Consider the following 18,725-nt stretch of genomic DNA (forward strand, 5'->3'; position numbering starts at 1 on the left):
AAAATTCGTTTGAAAATTGAATGATTCAATTGAAAATTATGGCTTAAGCTGCGAGGTAATAAAGGACACCATGAGCGCCTCGTGCACGGACAGCTTGGCGCTCTCTTGAAACTCCCAGCGCTGGCACACCTGCAGCCAGGCCTTCTCAACACTCATCGACATGGGCGTTTGGAACCACTTGGTGTAGTCTATATCCAGCCCGCCACTAAGCAGCTGATCGAACGAGCGATGTCCGATGTGAAACATTAGATCAATCAACGTTTGCCGTTCCTCGCGAATGCTCTGTCCCGGGTTCGGTTGCAGCGGATTATGCTCAATATCGCTCACACCCAGCTGCTGCAGTATCCAGTCGAAATTTTTCCGTATGTACTGATACAGCATCTTCATGCTTAGTTTACCGACGCTTGTTACCAGCACATCGCTTACCAACATTTCGGCAATGTACTCCGCGTTCTCTACGTCGAATTCTTCCTCCGACCGAACGCTCGGTGTCGTTTGGCGTAGGAACGCTTCCACATCGTCCACACGTGATGTGCTGGCGAAACTAGCCAGCCCGACCGCATCGTCAATATCGTTCTCCAGCTGACCCATCGTGCGTTGGCTTTCCCTGGCCTGACTGATGAGCGAGTTAATCTGTTCCGTGTGTTTGTTGTCCTCGTCGATGAAGCAGATCGCTTCGGCCAACGTCTGGCAAATAACCGACTTTGGTTTCATGTTTATCGTTGAGATTGGAGCGGCGGAAGCTTCCGGCGAGGACGTTGCGTTTGTTTGCTCCTTCGTTTCTGCTTCCGCTTCGGTTTCGGCTACTTCTAGCAGTTTTGAGTATAGTGCGATGTAGAGAAGCTGAATCAATACCGAATCTCCCAGTGGACGTATCTCGGCTGGCAGAATCTCAGTCAGGCAGTTGGTAACCGTGTACAGACAGTCCGGTATACAATCCCACATCTCCGAAAAGCAGGACAACGATAAGGACATCGCTTGGTACATGCTGGCCGTTGTTTGTACGGCGGACACAAGCATATGGACGACTGGACCAAGAATCGGATAGATCAGATGCAGGATGGCTTCGAGCCATGGCGGACGCTTCTGGTTCCACACTTGACGCCGATCCAGGCAGGACGCCCAATCGTTCATTTTGCTCTTCTCGAGTGCCGAGATGAGCGTCTTGTTTATATCGGACGTCTTGCCGGCCATGATGACGATGTAAGTGAGACCCATCAGTACCTGATAGTTGGACTGACCGATCGGATCTACACGGATCGAATAAAAGGAAAGTATTTTAAAGTAGTCTCAATTTACCTCTTCGATTTTTCTCTTACCATTTTGTTCTAGCGCCCACTGCACGATATCGTTACACTCCAATCCACACAGGAATCCTTCACACTTCTTCGATAGACAGTCCCGGTTGACGGATGGTTGATGAGCACTCGGAATGAAGTTGTCGCACGATGGCAGATTGCGGATTAGATGATGAAAGATCAACGAGGACAAGTGTGCTTCACGCATCAGCAATGCCTTGAGCAGCAGCCACCAATTAGCTTGGGGAGCTGCCAGTAGTACCTTGAGCTCGAGCGTTAGTGCCGTGCTGGTCGGTAGCTCCGAGCAACGGGCGGCCCAGTGTGCATTCAAGTTCGGCGGAAACAGGCGTGGCATGGTAAAAATGGTCCACGGTACAATCAATCCTTGACGTTGTCCAAACATTGCGATTCCTCCCTGGACCCCTTTCTTCGCGATCTTGTAGAGTGCGCCGAGTGGAACTCCACGCAACAACAGACAACAGAACAGCTCCTGACACTTGGCATGAATGTCTCGTATGATCTTGCTCTGGCTGGGCAGATTCAACCCCACAAATGCTTCACCATTCGCACAGATTGCTGGAAGTAGTTCACCGACACACAACAGTATGTTTGAGACATCGACCAGCAGCAGTGGTGACCGGGCCCGGCTAGGTACCGTCTGCGTGTAGCGGACAGTTAGCACGGTTAACGTTTCGTTCAGCATACCAGCAAAGACACGTTGTGCCATCGTCGGTGGTACCGAGTTCCAGAGATCCTGCTTGGTACCCTGCATGTACAGCCACCACATCTGTATGGTGTAAGAACCGCGCTCCGACTCAAAGAATGGATGGGTACTTTCCCAGTGCAAACTGTCCGCATCCTGGATGATGTAGAGCGTCAACAGACGACAGTGCAGATCGAGCAAACGCTCTGCAAGCGCTTCCGTCATCTCCGAATATTGTTTGTAGCTTAGCTTCAAGGAACCTCCCTTTTCGTCACCCTTCGGAGGACACACGTTCTTGGTCACGCATTGCAGCCAAACGAACAGGCTATTCTTCACCAAAGCTGCTGCACCGATCGTAGCCGTCAGTACGGTTAGATCCGCATGATCGAGCGCTTCCTGCGACAAGGTATGAATGTGTTCTGGAAGTAAATGAGAATGAAAATATAAGCACTTTTCTCCGTTTCAGACCGCAGACATCTTCCACTGCAAGTACCTAACAAGTTGTCCACTGACTTCGAAACGAGTATGACAAACTTTTCCGGATCGGATGACTTTACGATACCACCGCAACCAGCTGCCTCTTCTGGGTCCTTCCCTTGCTGATCCTGGAGTGCATCGGCAAGATGTAGTAAACCCGAATTCTTCCGATATGCCGCATAATATTCATCTTCCAACCTGGATTGGAAATTGGATTGCATCCAACAGAGGGATGTTACGCAATTGCAGCACAAACTGGACCATTTGAAGTTTACGTACCAAATGACGATTTTCACCGAAGCAAATGAAGCCGAACGAGGAAAGTCCAGTTTGCCACCAACCACACCGGAACAAATGTTCTCCTGCAGGACTTTTTGGTTCGCCTGCGATGAAAGGTAGGTAAATGAGTTATCCTTTTTAGCAAGGATCTATAACATTAGTTCTGGGGGTTTACCTCATAGTACTGCAAATCACGCTGGAGCAGAATCGGAATTCTGTCCATAAGATTACCTTCCTCCATAACCTCCATGATGGTTGCGAGAATTTTTAGCGACTTTCTATACCTTTCAAAACCTTGTTTTAAATATTTCCAATTATTTTGCTAGTGCGGAGCAAATTCCCTAATACCACGTTCTAAAAACTTGCCAGAAAGGATGAAAAATTTCATCGATCAAACAAACAATTTCTAGACATATTGATTTAAGCGTACGTTTGAACTTGACCTACTTTTTGTAACACGTTGCAAAATCCTGCCCTTCAACCAACAACCTGTTGATTGGCAAATGTTTGTACTTTCGGGAGCATTTGTGTGCCGGTAGGTCACGGTACGGTCGATACAGTAAGATATTAGTGTTATTTTTTATATATTTCATGACAACTTAATCTTTAAGCAATTGGATGGCTAAGTGCAATTAATAATAAAGAAAGTAAATTTAGTGTTTAAAATAATAATATTAACGTTTTTTGTACAGTTAAAATTGGAGATCATGTACTTGTATATAATTTGATTTTTGAAATAATTTGCATTTAATTAATTTTATATATTTATTGAAGTTTCTGAATGTTTCAAAATTTCCATTTGTTAAGATCGTTTTCTACTTTATTTATTAGCCAATTTTTACTTTATTTTACTTAATCATTCTAATGTAATAATGTAGTTTTATGTTACTCTATGTTCCAGCGCGACATGTGTATTCAAACAGCCCTTAAGCAATTGTAGTTAATCGTTCCACCTGTGCGCACCCCTCGGAACATGTGATTTTCTTGTACATAACGATTCATTCATTCGTATTTCAACCCGAATGCACATAGCGCCGTTCCATATTTCACTGTTCCACAACAGAGGTTCATACGCAGCAAGGTGTGCAACAGTGTGTGCGTGTGATCGATCACGCAGCATAGGAATGAATCCTGAAACTGCGTTTATCCGGCCCGATGCCTACGTGACTACATAACAGCAGAGCAATGAGAACGTACCTGTGTGCGCTTCAGCATAGATATGGAATATGGGGATGGGAAATCCCCCCCTAACAAAAAAAAAAACACATACAAAACCAACGAATGTAAAATCGCAACCCGTCCGCAGATGTGGGTAAAAAATAGCGCAAAAATAATAACTACCTTCCAAACGAGCGGTACAAACAGTAGTAAAATAGATTTATTAGCTTTCTATCCTCCGGTAAGAGACAGCTCGAGAAACGTCGTTTGTAGCGTATTTTTTTTGGTAAATATTTGTAAACAATAATGCTTTTTGATTGGCGCAATGGTGCGATATTGATATTCGCTATCAGGTGATAATAGATTTATTTTGCATATTTGGATGCATTTTTGCAATAGCTTCACTTGAAGATGTGCTCTAATAGGGATGGGATTGGGTGTGTGATGTGTGATGTGCGTAAGCAACGTTTTATTTACATTTGAAACGGGTTGTAAACATGCTCCTCAGGGTTGTAAAGGTCCGGAAGCTGAGTGGAAGTGTTTTAGGCATTTGTTCCTATTTTGATGTGTTTTACGGAATGAAGCTCTCTTAAAAGATGTTTAGAGTAATGTAAAACTATAAATTTTTATGTTATCCTAATGTATTCCAAAGATATGAACAAAAACCTTTACCACACACAGTACGGCTTTACAAAACAACATCTTTAGCACACGTTTTGCGACGTAAACAATGCACATAGCAAACGGACTGGACGTACACGTGTGTGTGTACGTAATCGTGAATCGCACTTTTTATGAAACATGTTTACACGAACACCAATGCACTGAATGAACTCAGCTGATGATGTGTGTGCGTAATAATGTTGAAGCATAGTGAACGCAGGGGCTCGTATGTAATTTATTAAATATGACTGTATTGTATACCTACCAACGTTAATAGGAATATGTATAAATAAACAAACAAACAATATTAAAAAAAAAGGTTTCGATAGAAAAACACATTAAAAGTGGTTCAACGATAGCGCGAGTCTGCTAACACCAGCATCCACTACGCATATTATGGTTCCTACATATGTAAGCATATTCGCTTTGAGTGTGTGCGTACTACCTCGCTGGTTCATTTTGGATTTTTATTTTGATCCGCAAGATTGAAAAGCAGATGCTTCGTGGAAACCATTCACATTTGTTTGCAAGCGCTTGAACGTGGCAGAGGTGTATTATCCTGGCGAGAATTAAAACCCATCTTTCTTCTTTTTCTTCAAAACCAAAGAGGACAAGTGTAGAAGAAATCAGCACACAGTAATGTCGTTCGAGTGAGTGCTCCACAAAGTGACAAAGAGAGAGAGAGAGTGCGTCGTGTGTATGTTCCGTGGAAGAAAAGTGCATCCGTGCAGAAGAAGCATAATTTAATCGAAGTAGACCAATCGTTTTACTGTTTTCCCTCTGACGTCAGCGTGTACATTTCGCGTGTGTGTTTGTTGCGCAAGTGTTAACGTTGAAAACGGAAAAGTAAGAAAAAAACGACCCCAAAATCGGTGGTTTGATAGTTAAAAACATTTGAACCGGTTTTGTATAGTCAACATCACCTCCCGCAGGGTGGTACCGGGAATGTCGAAAAGTCAATAAACAGAAGTTACCGACGGGGATAGGTAACGTGAAACATAGGAGAAATTAACATTTCGCGCTTTGCCATCGATTTCGGAAGGAAAGTCGTGTTGACGGGAAGAATATAAATAAGAAAAACACACATTAACACCGATTCCGATTGCCCGATCGAAGGTGGAAGAGAAAGAAACACGCGGCCCGTTGTCATCATCATCATCGCCGTCGTAACAACGCACCGTGTGCATGTGTGCGGTACAGTGAGAGACAAAAAAATAAGACGTACAACGCAATTCTGCACCGAAAATAATCTGAAACCCAAACCTGGCGGCTGACTGTCGGTAGTGTGCTTTCGAGTTTCACCACTCCATCCGGCTTTTCCAAGCAACCATGTTTTCCACCCTGACCCGGTATGGCGGTAGCGCCGCGGCACCGCAGATGACGACCGCGCTCAGCGCTTTGACCGCCGCGTTCCGGCGCACCATTTCCAAGAGCAGTGAGGTGAATAATTCCGACTTCATGACGATCCGAACGGAGAACCAGAACCAGAAGACGGTGGCCAGTAGCCGCAACTGCGACAGCAAGCAACAGATAAGACTGAAGAAGGTGTCGAGGTAAGTGCCGCCGTCGTTGGTTAAAAAAAAAGAAAGGGTGGCATGGGAAGAGATGGGCGTAGAAAACATACCTTGTTTGTTTTAGCGTTTTTGTTTTGTTTTCATGCTGTTACGTGGCCGGCTGTTATACGAGACGGAAGTGTTTACTGCACCCATGCATTTCACGCTGCGAAAGACGGTTCCGACGGGTTGCGGTTTTTACAGTGTGCGAATGAACTCACGACATCGGTTTGCTTTTAATTGCCTTTGACGAGGAATAACACCCTTACGGAGTTGGTGGTTGATTTTGGATTGTGGACAGCAAATGTTTCCTCCAAACCTTTTAGGATGGGCCAATCTCCGGCTACTACGTTCGTTGATTAACTCCACTTAAATGATATGCAATGAATTTCAATTCACGGCATGACGCGCGGTGTATTATCCAATCGTCCAATCGTCCAAAAACTCGGGCGTGCCTTCGATGTGTCGAAACCGGTATCCATCGGTCGGCGCAGTCAAGCTATTTCTCAAGACGTTGTTTTTCCTCCGAAGGGAAGAGACACATGATGGAACCAAAAAGTCCAAAGTTCATAGACTTACGCGGTCTCGCAGATATGTGTGTTGGTACATCTTTTCTTGGCGGCGTGATGTATCTAGAGAAGATGGCCACATCAGTGTGTAGTGATATCATCATCACCATCATCTGCTGATGCGTTTGTTTCCATCACTGTAAGATAACACACACACGCGTTGTTATTTGTAAGGTTTTATCGCGGTTAAATATAGAACCTGTTCCGTGTATCCGTTTTGTGAGTAAGTGCGTACGGAAGAAATGCATTTACCTCATCACAAATACGCACACACGCGCCCAAAAAAACACGGCACGAAAAGCAAGAACAGTCAGTTTGTTTTTGTTGCTGTTTGATTTTGTCCTATTTTCTTCTGCGTTCCAGCATAATCAGCCGATTCCCTTTTTTACGGTCATGTGGTGTAGTACGCACACGCACACACAAACACCCCTCAGACGGACTGTACGCAATAAAAACAACAAACGGTGTGCGTTTACGACGCATTTTACTTGGGTACTTTTTCTCACGTAGGCAGGTTTTGTTGTGATCCGTCAAAACATATTCCCCGCTGTGAACAAAACTCCTTGGAGGGGAAATTAGAAATGACAGATAATTCCAAGTTCATGCTTTGTGGAGGACAAAACTTTTATTGGAGAATATCATCAAGTTCTTTGTTTTTATATATATTCTCCAGACAGAAGATATGGTTGCAAATAAATACATAATATCCACATCCAACAGTATAATGAAATTCCTGTTTAGGTGTGGTACGGAATAAGTAAGGAGAAGATGCGCTATGTTTACCAAGCGGGAAGATGTGTATTGTCACACTTGCCCACAACAAAGCTGGCCTTGGAAGAGAAGAAAGAACGAAGGCACGAAACGCACCTCAGAAGTCATCGTTCGTGGCTTCCCTCACTATGGTGACGCGCGTGTGTGACTACATACATCGTGTTTCTGGTTGGGGTGTTGAAGCTCACAGCACCCGCTGTTCATATGGTCATCAGTATGAACGTACGACAACTCTGTTCCAGCAGTAACTGTATTTCCTCGATCGTTTATGCGATTTAATCCGTCTGACAACACGAAGCAAAACCGGCATCATTTACAGTATAAAATGGCAAGTTACTTCACGTAGCAGAGAAACAAAGAATAAAGAAATTCATAGTGTGCCCAGCTTAAAAAAAGGCAGGACGCCACATCACCAGGAAAACTTGTTTCTCGGCGATTAGGTATTCAGAACTGTTTTACACCTCCAACGTCGTTGCGATGGTAACAGAGTGGACGTGTTGAGAAAGAGTCTCTAGAATGATAGCCCTCGCGTAAGTTCTGGAAGAATATTATAAACATTTCAAACTTGAAACTGTATTGCTAAAAATAGCAACAATCCTCCACCATCTTTCTTCCATCGAGGGAGGGTTGTTTTTGGAACATCCACCTTTACCAACTCGTAAATAAACTCAAGATTTCGGTGTGCGTGCGTAAAGGTTCCAGTTCACGCTAAAGTACGCAATATCTGCCGTCCATCACCATGTACCATTGCGTCGTTATCTTTCCCCTTTACGAAGCCACTTTACAGCCGACAGGCAAGAATGAGGGAGAGAGAGAGATATGTATGGAGACCCCCAGCAGCCTACACGCATAGGAATGTGCCACGAACGAAGCTGAAGCTGGATGTAAAACCATCAAAAGCTTGAAGAAACTTGAAGTGTGGCAATGGAGTGACGGCGGTTGTGGGGTTTGTTTTCTTCCGCCACAGGTTTTTTTTTGCGATATTAACTGCGCAGTTTTTGGTGTACACGCGCGCCAGCGTGGCGTCGTGTAGATATGAAAGCCGGCACGGTGTAGAATTGGGAACAGATATTTGGAACAACACACCTTCGGAACTCTTTTCGCCTGTTGAAAAACAACGTGCAGTGGTTGGATAATATATCTTCAAGCTCTGCTATGGAATATTTCTTAAGGATATTATTGCCAATTTCAAACTCTCTGAAAGGAAGCGGTTTATTGTTAGACCACGTATGTAAACAGGTTCTTTCTACGGAGTAGTGCTACTAGTTGGCATTAACGATCATGTACAATATCCATACGATCGCCTCACTAACCCGCCTATACGATGAAATGAGCTCACACCGAACGCGCTTCTCACCCAAGGTCAAAAAGCCGGCCGGATGAAGTAAATGCGCGAGCAGTCGCGCGCGTTAGTGTGAGATACACAACAATGCACGCGCACACCCCGTGCCAAGCCACGTCGATTCGATTCATTCTAGTGCTCTGGAGTTACGACGCAAATATATATAGCACCACACTTGAAGTTGAAGGCACCCCACGTTCGTATGATAGAAGGCGCTTACCTAATTCCATTCAAGCCGATAATATAGAATGTCCAGAAGGGAAAGTTATACGCTGCAGTTGCATTCGCAAATATACACACACAACACCACATGGTAAATTGCATAATGATTGAGAATGACACGATCATCTTGGTGTGTACGTGTAAGACCCCCTTCGGGCCAGACCGGCAGATAGAGAAAGGTCAAGTAATTGTGACTGATCGGAATGTTGTTTAAAATTGCATCCTGATAAGGCAATTCTACTCCAATGGGGGGATCGCTTGTATATCTCTTTTAGCATTTCATATTGTTGATACAAGCGATAATACAAAAGCTACACGGTAGTTTCTTTCATTTGCTGATAGTGCGATGCCTTGAGTGACAGGACACAAAACACATCCACAGCACAATACCGGACCCAACTCGAACGATTCCATATTCTACGTACACACCCCAGGAAAACGAAATAAACATATTTACTTGCTAGTGCTTCTTCTGTATCAAGATGCAAACATGATTGTGTTTTGTTGATACAACACAAGCCACAGCCAGAGAATGGTGCTTTGTTTGAGCCGGGGGAAGTCGTCACTGCTTTTATCACCTCCAGGTGAATCTAAATTTATTCCACCTATTGTGTGATCTGTTGACCGGATCGCCGCCAGACATGGTTCTATTTCTAGTAACAACAAAAATATGTAAAATAAACAAAAACTGCGAACGGCTAGTTTCTAAACGAATGCGCCACACCAACAATGCGGACGAAAGAATTGCGAATTGCAAATCGTGTCCCAACAGCAGCATGTTTCTCATGTAGTGTTTGTTATCCTTTCCTTTTAATAGTCCAATGCTAATAACATCATTAAACAGTAGCAAAAATGGACCGTAGGATCGGCTTGAAGATGTAGGAAAGTACAAACGATCGTTTTTTTAATGCTAAACATTATTTCATTTGCCTCGTTTATGACGCATTTAGGGCGTGTTGGTATCGGTTCAATCTCATTTGTGGCACGTGTTAGTGGCACTTGAGTCTCCCACACTTAGAGATTAATTATATCCGATCCTTATTTATGACTATGTATGAGAAATCGATTAATTCTAACCGTAGATAAAACAGCAGATAAAGTAAGTCTTTATTGAGGTTATATTCTGAGGAAGGCTTTATCGTACATTATATTTTAAGATACATTAGAAATAATGTTACAATACTCCTGGACACAAGGGTTAGAAAATTATAAGACATATTTATGTATGTGCCAAAGTTCTTTCGAGGATTTGTGATATACAAACAACCAGTAAGTCTTTCAGTACTTCAGTTTTGTATTGAAAACACCGTTTTTCGATTAATATTTTTTTTAAATAAGTTTCAAAACAATTCCTTGTCAGAAAGTTGTTGATTATGAAATAATTTAGCTTTTTATCTTAATTTCTCATTCATCAATTTTGCAAAAATGTTGTCGAAAGATGCAGCAAATATAACTTATTTTGAAGTTCTAAAGTCATTAACGTGATTTGTCAATTTGAGTAATTAGTTCGAAGTGTTTAATTTCCTACTAAAAAAAGATATTGATCACTTGTTGCTTGTGGATTACTAATTAGACGACCCGAAAGGTTCTAATTTAATGTTCGATTTAAGAGAGAAAAAAAAACTGTTAGCCGCAAACACTCAGGGCCTTTAATTTTCTGCTCCGAGAGCTCTAATCAGTTTTGATTCAAATACGGTCGGCATCAAAATTCCCCCCTTTTTCTGCTAATTACCTGAGTAATCAATGTCTGGACACGTTTATTAAACAGAACATTATACTTAATCGATGCGTTGTCTTTTTTCTTCCCTCCTTTCCTTTCCAGAACTCTCTCGACGCTGAACTCATCCGTACCGGAAGCGGCCGCACATACGGCCGTACCGAAAAGCGAAAGCCGCGAATTTATGGCCGTCTTTCCCGATGTCGTGCGGGATCTGACTGCGTACGCGAGCAAGTACGACAAGAACGTGGCGACCAAGTGGTTTGTGCGGGCACTGCAGTACAATGTGCCGCAGGGCAAGAAAAATCGTGGACTGGCCTGCGTATTTGCGTACCGGATGCTGGCCCGCCCGGAAGATCTTACGCCGGAAAACATCCGCAGGGCACAGTACCTTGGCTGGGCGATTGAGATGGTAAGGACGGAGGTGTCGGGGTGAAGGGAAAAAGGAAGGGCATTAGAAATAGATGTCGATACGACTACAGTGCCATCACCACTACAAAATCCCTGTTGACCTTCGCTGTGTTCGATGGATGGAGTTTGAAAAAAAAACATATATTTATCATTTTTATGTTTCTGTTTACCAGTTAAAGCCATTTTGTTTACGAATGTTTATGCGAGGCGTTTTACTAGAACAAACAGGAACACATTGTTCGCAAATAATTCCTTTGCTTGGAATTATCTCCATCAATATTGATAGTTAATCACACAAAAATAGCTAACTTCACGCTAGAAGGTGATTGCACGAAGGTACATATAATCGCCATTTGTTGCGAGTTTCTAAATTAATTCCAAGATGTTGTTGAAGAAGCGGTTTAGGTACTAGGTATAGCTTTCCATTTTAGCAGAGGACATTTCTTTATGCAATTTGTTGTTTGAATTTCAACAAAAGGAGGGAACAAAGCACTCCATAGAAAACCTAGGTAACCTATGCAATCTCCTTGGTGACCATCAACTGTTTCACTAGGAATACCTTTTGTCAAGAGCAAAGATAATCGAAGATCCGAATTAAGTCAGCGATACTCTAGTAGGTAGTTCCAGCAAAGTCTTGCTCAAGTACTCGTCGAGCCTCTTCATTCGCAAATTCCCATTATTCATGTAATCGCGCGAGAAGTTTGTTTGTGTCGTAAGCCTTCTTTATTGTGCTGATTTTTTTTTGAGAACCTTTGCTGATAGCCAAGACACTCCCGTCCTTCCACATGGGACCAGTGTCGTACCACCCATTCGTATGTCGTGACCTTTACCGATGACGCACGTGGCTTGATTTATCACGAATGGAACCATTCGCGTAGTGCGTGATAACTAACACATGTTTGTTTGTGTTGTTCGGCATTCTCACTTTCAGCTGCATTCGATGTTCCTGATCATGGACGACGTTATGGATGGTAGCGTTACGCGTCGTGGTCAACCGTGCTGGCACACGCTGGAGGATGTGAAGCTGGCCGGTGTTAATGATGGCATCATGATCGAGGCGGCCATTGCACACCTGGTGAAGACACAGTACGGCAACGAGCCGTATTATGCGCGGCTGCTGGAGCTGTTTAACGACATGAAGTTCATCACGACAATTGGGCAATCGTTGGATCTGCGCTCGGCCAAGCTCGATGTGACGGACTACACGATGGATCTGTACAAATCAATCGTATTTCACAAGACTGCTTACTACACGTTCTACCTCCCGGTGGCGATGGCCATGCACCTTACTGGGTAACGATCATTCCAGCGTTTGGATAACTTTGCTTGAAGAACTTTACTTTTACTAATCTGTAATAACCTTTTGCTTGTATTGTAGCTATACCGATCCAGAGATGTTCCGGCAGGCGAAAACGATTCTGCTCGAAATTGGGCAGTTCTATCAGACGCAGGATGATTTCTTCGATTGTTTCGGTGATCCAGCCGTGATTGGTAAGGTTGGCACCGATATTGCCGAGGGCAAGTGCAGCTGGTTGGCCGTGGTTGCGATGCAACGAGCGACCGAGGAACAGAAAGAGATCATGAAGGCGTGCTATGGATCTGCGGGTAGGTTGAATCTTTTGAATAAGCTTCATAAAAGAGTAGAAAGGAGATCTTAGACGACATTTGGTTAGAGGATTGGTTGAAGAATTGGGAGGTGGATAAGAATTACGCTTAACTTACTAATTGAAGCACTATCTGAGCAGGTTTTATTAAATCGTTTAAAATTCTTATAAAAATGCATTTTCCTTTCTTTCTTACGTATTTCAGATCCCGAGAATATTGCGCGCGTAAAGAAGCTGTACGAGCAGCTAGGACTGCCGACGACTTACAGCATCTACGAGGAAGAATCGTACAACATGATCAAAACGCACATTCAGCAAATTTCGCGCGGATTGCCGCACGAACTGTTTTTCAAAATTATGGAGAAAATCTATCGACGGGAAGCGTAAACAAAGCAGCACCACTACTAATACCCATGGCACAACAACTCGCAATAATCTACTAACGTTGTATTAATGGTGTCCCAACCATGGTCCTGTGTTGTCCCCCCGTTACGAATCTTGCGGAATCGCACTTAACATTTGTGTGTGTGTTTTTTTAAGTCATGGCGCCACCGCACATCATCGTACGATGATGAGATAACGTTAAGCTGTGTTCGTAGTGAAAGGTTTTTAGAAAATCTTTCCAAAACAAAACAATAACGAACTTAAATGATAATGAGCGAAAGTTGTTCATGAAATCCGTTTCATGTGGAACGATAGAAGAAACGGTTTATCGGAATTATAGATTCACGATTTAGAGTAGTGTAATGTTTGTGATTGATTATTGGAGGAGATAAATTTTTGAATGCATAGTAAGGAAGAAAGATAAAGTTGATAATGAAACATGTTACACACAAACTACCCAACATACACACATTGCTTTCCCATCCCCCCTCTAGTACACTTTTTCACGTGCTTTTCGGTATTTGATACGACACAAGTTAGGGAAACTTCTTCTGCAACCAGCAGCTGTAATTGTATCCACGTTTAAAATCTGGCAATTTTGAAATGATTTTACTTAATTGATTCATTGTGTGTCATTTGCTTACGCCGGCAATATACCTTCACACTTTCGGTAAAACCTCGATAAATACATTCCTTTACGCGTGGACCAAGGAAAACCATTACATACCCAGTAAGTCCCCATTCCTCCCTCATCAACATGATTCCGATGTTCTGTAGGTGTGAAAAGAACAGACCGAACTCATAATAGGTTGATAACGAACGAACAAGCAACAACCATACACATGTCCTTACACCTAATACACAAACAGACACATTAATTTTAACAAGGAAGAAAAGAAAAAAAAAACAAATCGCGCCAATACGTACTGTAGCAATAATCGAGCTAGCAATACTGTAAGGGACAAACAAAAAAGGTGGTCAAAGTCTTCCGGAGACACCAGCAGATCAATTAAAGACAGAGTGGACAACAGAAGCGCGTTGTTACGGAGAAGTGCAGTAGAAGAGGTACGAGAAAAAGAAAGATACAGACCAGTCAGAGGAAAGCTATGCATGCATACATACATTAAAGGAGATAAAGATAATGGCGCAGAAGATATGATCGGTGAAGTAAACATTATGTTTTCTTATTGTCTATTATTAATAAAAAAAAAATAAGAAAAAGTTAATGCTATCGGATTGGGCGCTATTTACCGAAAAATATCCGAAAAGTAAGTAGAAAACAAGAAACAAACAAGTAAGAACGTCCAAAACGATCGGGAAGGAATCTTGCTGTCGATGTCAGCGCTTCTTATGACAGCTTTTCAGGCCCACAGCTGAACTGCAAAACCCAAAAAAAAGGTAAGTAAAACTGCACACCCTGCATTCCACTTGGTTTTATTAAGTAAATTTTATTCGGTTAAAGAAAAATGAAACGGACAAAATTAGGCGGCACCGTATATGTGTTTTTGGACGCATTATAGAGAAGTGTGTTGTTTTGTTGTTGGGATTATTACAGAGGAAGGTGTGGAATAATGTTTTGCAGGATTACACGCTTGGGTTTTTTTTTGCTAGCTCTTGTTATGTTTCCTTCTCCTCTTTTCAGCGGCTTGTTTGCTGCTTCTTGTTTGGGTTTAAGCCCACGTTTACACGTTTACATTAAATATGTTATACTCTCTTTGTCGCTAGTTTTAAACTGTAGCTGTTTTTTTCTGTTTGTTTGTTTCTGTTTTTGCTTCTATCTATGGAGCATGGAGGAAAGATTTAGACGATTTTTGGGTTGCACACGTTCCATTCAACGCTTTTCTTGTGGTTTAAACCTTTTTCATGGGGTTGCAAATTTGGTAGCTTACATTAAGGACGTTCTTGTCTTCATTTTGTAGTATTCAAGTTCTTTTCATTAATCGCTAGTGCGGTTGAAACATTCATTTGAGAAGCTCTGCAGCTATTTTGCTTACATTCAAACATGAGGAATATGGGATTTGAAAAAACAAGGAAAGTTTTTAATCATATTCGCTCAAACCACGATGGTTTTCTATTCACACAAGACGGAGATATCATCCAAAAAACCTGTTTCCTCTTTACACATACAAGTGCTTACTATGTTTTTTTTTGTTTGCTATTATTTATCCTACGTTCTGTGGGCTTTTGTTTTCTTCTTGTTTACGCGTAATAAAAGTTATTTGCATAACAAACCAAAAGCAAGCCATAATACTTTGTTATAAGGTGTGTTTTGTGTGTGTTTTTTTTTCTTGTTCATGACTCAATTATATTATGTATATAGGTAAGTGAGTGTGTGTATATATATATACTATCTGTGTTCTTGTTTTCCTTGTTCTTCTAGTTTTCTTACTTTCACACAAAAACAAGAACACTTTTCTCCTTCTGTTATGTCTTTTACAGCCATCCCTGCATCTTGCTATAAACTCAACAACATTCCCTTACACCATCTTTCATTTTCCTTTTCTATTTGTATTATGCTGTTTTTTTGTGTTGTGTTTTTTATGTTGTTTTCATTACATTACCATCAATTTCATTTGACTCTTATTATTCATCTTTTTCTTACGTTTTCTCAAGTTTTCTGTGTTCAAGTCCGTTTTTATTCACCTGCTTTCTCATGATTACCATAAGAACTGATGCTGTGCCAGTTTTCTGATGTTGTGTTGATGTTTTTTTTGCGCATTGTTTAATGTGTTACACTGTTTTAATGATTATTTTTCTTTACTTCTTCTACACTGCGTTTTACAATCTTATTTCATTACATTGTTTTTTTTTTCTCTTGGATTGTGCCAGTATACAATTCTGTTCATCTTTTGTTATGCTTTGCTTCTGCTTTTGTGACAATGAGAATTGCCGAAGAAAGGAGAATCGAAAGAAAATAGAAATTTATTTTTAATTTGCTGTTCAAGCTTTGATAATTTAGAAACGTCCATTTTTAAACTGCAATGTATGATTTGCAATAATTGTTTTGTTTTTTTTTCTTTCAAATTTCTGGCTGTTTAATTGTTCTTTTACTTTTGTTTAACAGAAACGGCGTACGCATTTGCTACGTTCACGCTTTATCGTCTAATCGTAGAAACGATGCTACGAAAAGGTAATGCCACATCCGTAATTCAAACAATTTGTAGGCGAAGTGCATTTCGTTACCATGCATTGCTTTATCAGCTGCATCTGTTTTGTTGATGATTGTAAAATCATTACACTTCAATTGTGGCTACCTTTCGCCATGTGCGCCATTTGTTGGACGGTTTCTGAGCTGAGTGAGATGGAGAAAGTATGTTTTGTATTGTTAGGCATAATTGGATATAGTCATCGACTACTTTGATATTACACCTCACATACACGGTGTGTAACTTGTCACAACCGTGACAGTTACTAACAGCACACAAAAGAACAAACACTATCCAACACGAGTGATCTAAGGAGGTTTTTGGTGGTATTTCCTGGTGATATTTGCCTTCCATTATCATGCCGATCTATTCCACCATTTTGGTTGGGTTGGATTTGTTTTGTTTGTTCATTGTGGAATGAAATAAAGTTTCTTTTATTGGCCCATTTTTGCTCATCTTGCATCGTTCTAAAAAGAAAAAAAAATACCTGAAGAAAATAATAGAAAATACAGACAAAAACAATATTACACACATCATCACCATTATTATTCTATCTTTCCATTACATTTAATCGATTGGTGGCCTGGTTTTAAAGGTCATTTATACGACAAAACAAAAGCAAAAGTAAAGATTTTATATCGCTTATAAATAGTTGTGTGTGTTGACTCCTTTCTATGTTTCTCACATGTTTTCTCAGCCATTTTGCCACGTGGCGCGCGTGTGATTTAATCATACACACACACATTTATATATATGGACACATTTTGTGAATACAAGATTTGTTTGCTTTGTTTTGTTTAGCTGTTGTTTTACATTTCGCTAAGTTAAGCCTACCGCAAATACGATATGTTAGTGTGTTAGGCAAAGGAAGTGGGACATTAATGGAGCATGGGAAACGAATCGAGGGGCAGCACTGTGGGTGGATTACTACTATCAATACACTACCTACGAAACATACCACTGTTCACCTTTTTGACCCCTTTGCAGGCATTCGACATTTTCGTGGACAGTCGTCGCTTTTATACGACGCTCTATTCTCAACTTCCAAACCATCGATTTTCATCACGATCGATCGACCCGGGGTTCGCTTTGTTTTCCATCATTTACTTTATTTCATTTACAATACTTCATTTCATTTGCGCGCTATTAGTTTGTATCGCATTTCGACCCTCCCCCAACCGAACTAGCGCCTACAATTGAATGGCATACGCGTTTCTCTCTCTCTGTGACGACGACTGTTGTTACATTTCACACCGTTCTTCACCAACATGGTGCGCGTGCGTGCGCTTTCGCGCTACAGAATGTGATTTAAAATTTACACCAGCAAGCCATGATTGTGAACGTGGGTTTTGTTGTTGTTGTTGTTGTGAACGCTTAGCCTTAATAGCGGCACATAAAAAGGACGGGGATGGAAAAGGAATTTAAGAAAAAAATTGTCTTAACACTAAAGCCATCCTTCTTTTAATAATTAAAAAAAAAAACTCTTATGGCATAAGAAAAGAAACACGAGATAGTTTAAAAATTAAAAGCTGCCTTTTTTGCTACTAAAATTTGTTCTTTTTTGTGTGAAACAAGGGAGAAAAAACCAAAAAAAACACCACAAAAAGATGGTAAGTAACTGAAATGGTGTGCAGGAGAAAATACAAGTGAAATGGAACGAAAAGATTGCACAAATTGTAGCAATCAGGTGAAGGTGAAGATCAGAAAGGACCTTCAAATCGATACAGCAATATCGCTTTAAGTAGGATCGATTACATGGAGAGATGGTACACTCAGTTGGTAGAAAAAAATTGTTTTTTTGGTGTTTAAAAAATACTTAGGATTTTTTATTTTGAACATAATCAAAAAATATTACGTACAATGAAAGCAATTTTATCAAAAATTAACAAGAAGATAGAAGAATCATATCTTCTAGGATTAGGATTAGAAAATGCCACCTGGTGTAGTGGATAGCCGAAAAATAGCCCAAGGATATGGAAAAAACGGCATAACCAATATACCTTTATAGTTATGTTGACAAAATTTGTTCGAGTGTACTACTCCCCCCCAAAAAAATATTCAAGTTCTGCCTGCTAAAAACATGTTCCTGGCAAAGTGAATCTTGCTACATATTCCATCCTTCTTCTTATTGCCTGTTGCGTACCTTTTTCCCTTCCATCTGCTTTCCTATTCATAGTTAGTAAATCTTCTATACTCCTTTTTCTAACAAATTAACAAACGAAGGATTTTCAGTGCGCACAGCGTTCTTACAATCACGAAAACAAATGGATGTTATTTGCGTTGTTGCATCCTTGTGCGCCAATGTGTTGAATTGCCGAATTGAGTTTCCCAATTGTTGTTCAACATTACAATTACATTCCAGGATGCAGCTGAATCCGTCAGGAAATGACACTAAAACGATAGAAGATAAAGGCAAGTACAAGGAGTT

The 18,725-nt window shown here is 41.2% G+C and overlaps 3 protein-coding genes across 9 annotated transcripts in view; 1 reads left to right on the top strand and 2 right to left on the bottom strand.

Annotated features, from left to right (window-relative positions):
- Positions 1-3,556, bottom strand: LOC125768565 (uncharacterized). 2 transcript variants are annotated; one of them, XM_049436414.1, is made up of 5 exons: positions 2,933-3,556; positions 2,758-2,861; positions 2,495-2,676; positions 1,320-2,420; positions 1-1,250 (listed from the first exon to the last, which is right to left on the bottom strand). In XM_049436414.1, the coding sequence occupies exons 1-5, from the start codon at positions 3,005-3,007 to the stop codon at positions 37-39; spliced, it is 2,676 nt and encodes an 891-aa protein (XP_049292371.1). In that variant the 5' UTR covers positions 3,008-3,556; the 3' UTR covers positions 1-36. The 2 variants fall into 2 exon arrangements, with proteins under 2 accessions (XP_049292371.1, XP_049292370.1); XM_049436413.1 differs by having other exon boundaries at positions 2,495-2,861.
- Positions 3,557-5,053: 1,497 nt separating this feature from the next.
- Positions 5,054-14,062, top strand: LOC125768571 (farnesyl pyrophosphate synthase). The gene is made up of 5 exons (XM_049436423.1): positions 5,054-6,131; positions 10,858-11,164; positions 12,095-12,456; positions 12,542-12,768; positions 12,973-14,062. Exons 1-5 carry the CDS (start codon positions 5,908-5,910, stop codon positions 13,152-13,154), a joined length of 1,302 nt encoding a protein of 433 aa, XP_049292380.1. The 5' UTR covers positions 5,054-5,907; the 3' UTR covers positions 13,155-14,062.
- Positions 14,063-14,579: 517 nt separating this feature from the next.
- The window catches only part of LOC125768563 (calsyntenin-1), an 85,123-nt gene continuing 80,977 nt past the window's right edge, over positions 14,580-18,725 (bottom strand). For all 6 annotated transcript variants that reach the window (XM_049436405.1, XM_049436407.1, XM_049436406.1 and 3 more), the window contains exon 9: positions 14,580-18,688. The gene's annotated coding sequence lies outside the window, so the exon portion shown is untranslated. The remainder of the gene's footprint in view (positions 18,689-18,725) is intronic.

Source organism: Anopheles funestus, chromosome 3RL (genome assembly GCF_943734845.2).
Source record: "Anopheles funestus chromosome 3RL, idAnoFuneDA-416_04, whole genome shotgun sequence".
Classification (NCBI taxonomy): domain Eukaryota; kingdom Metazoa; phylum Arthropoda; class Insecta; order Diptera; family Culicidae; genus Anopheles; species Anopheles funestus.

Coding starts and splice junctions, on each gene's coding strand:
- LOC125768565 (XM_049436413.1), bottom strand. CDS start 3,007: ATGGAGGTTATGGAGGAAGGTAATCTTATGGACAGAATTCCGATTCTG. Junction 2,862..2,932: donor GTGATTTGCAGTACTATGAG/GTAAACCCCCAG, acceptor CTTTCATCGCAG/GCGAACCAAAAAGTCCTGCA. Junction 1,251..1,319: donor GTGGGCGCTAGAACAAAATG/GTAAGAGAAAAA, acceptor CGATCCGTGTAG/ATCCGATCGGTCAGTCCAAC.
- LOC125768571 (XM_049436423.1), top strand. CDS start 5,908: ATGTTTTCCACCCTGACCCGGTATGGCGGTAGCGCCGCGGCACCGCAG. Junction 6,132..10,857: donor AGACTGAAGAAGGTGTCGAG/GTAAGTGCCGCC, acceptor TTTCCTTTCCAG/AACTCTCTCGACGCTGAACT. Junction 11,165..12,094: donor TTGGCTGGGCGATTGAGATG/GTAAGGACGGAG, acceptor TCTCACTTTCAG/CTGCATTCGATGTTCCTGAT.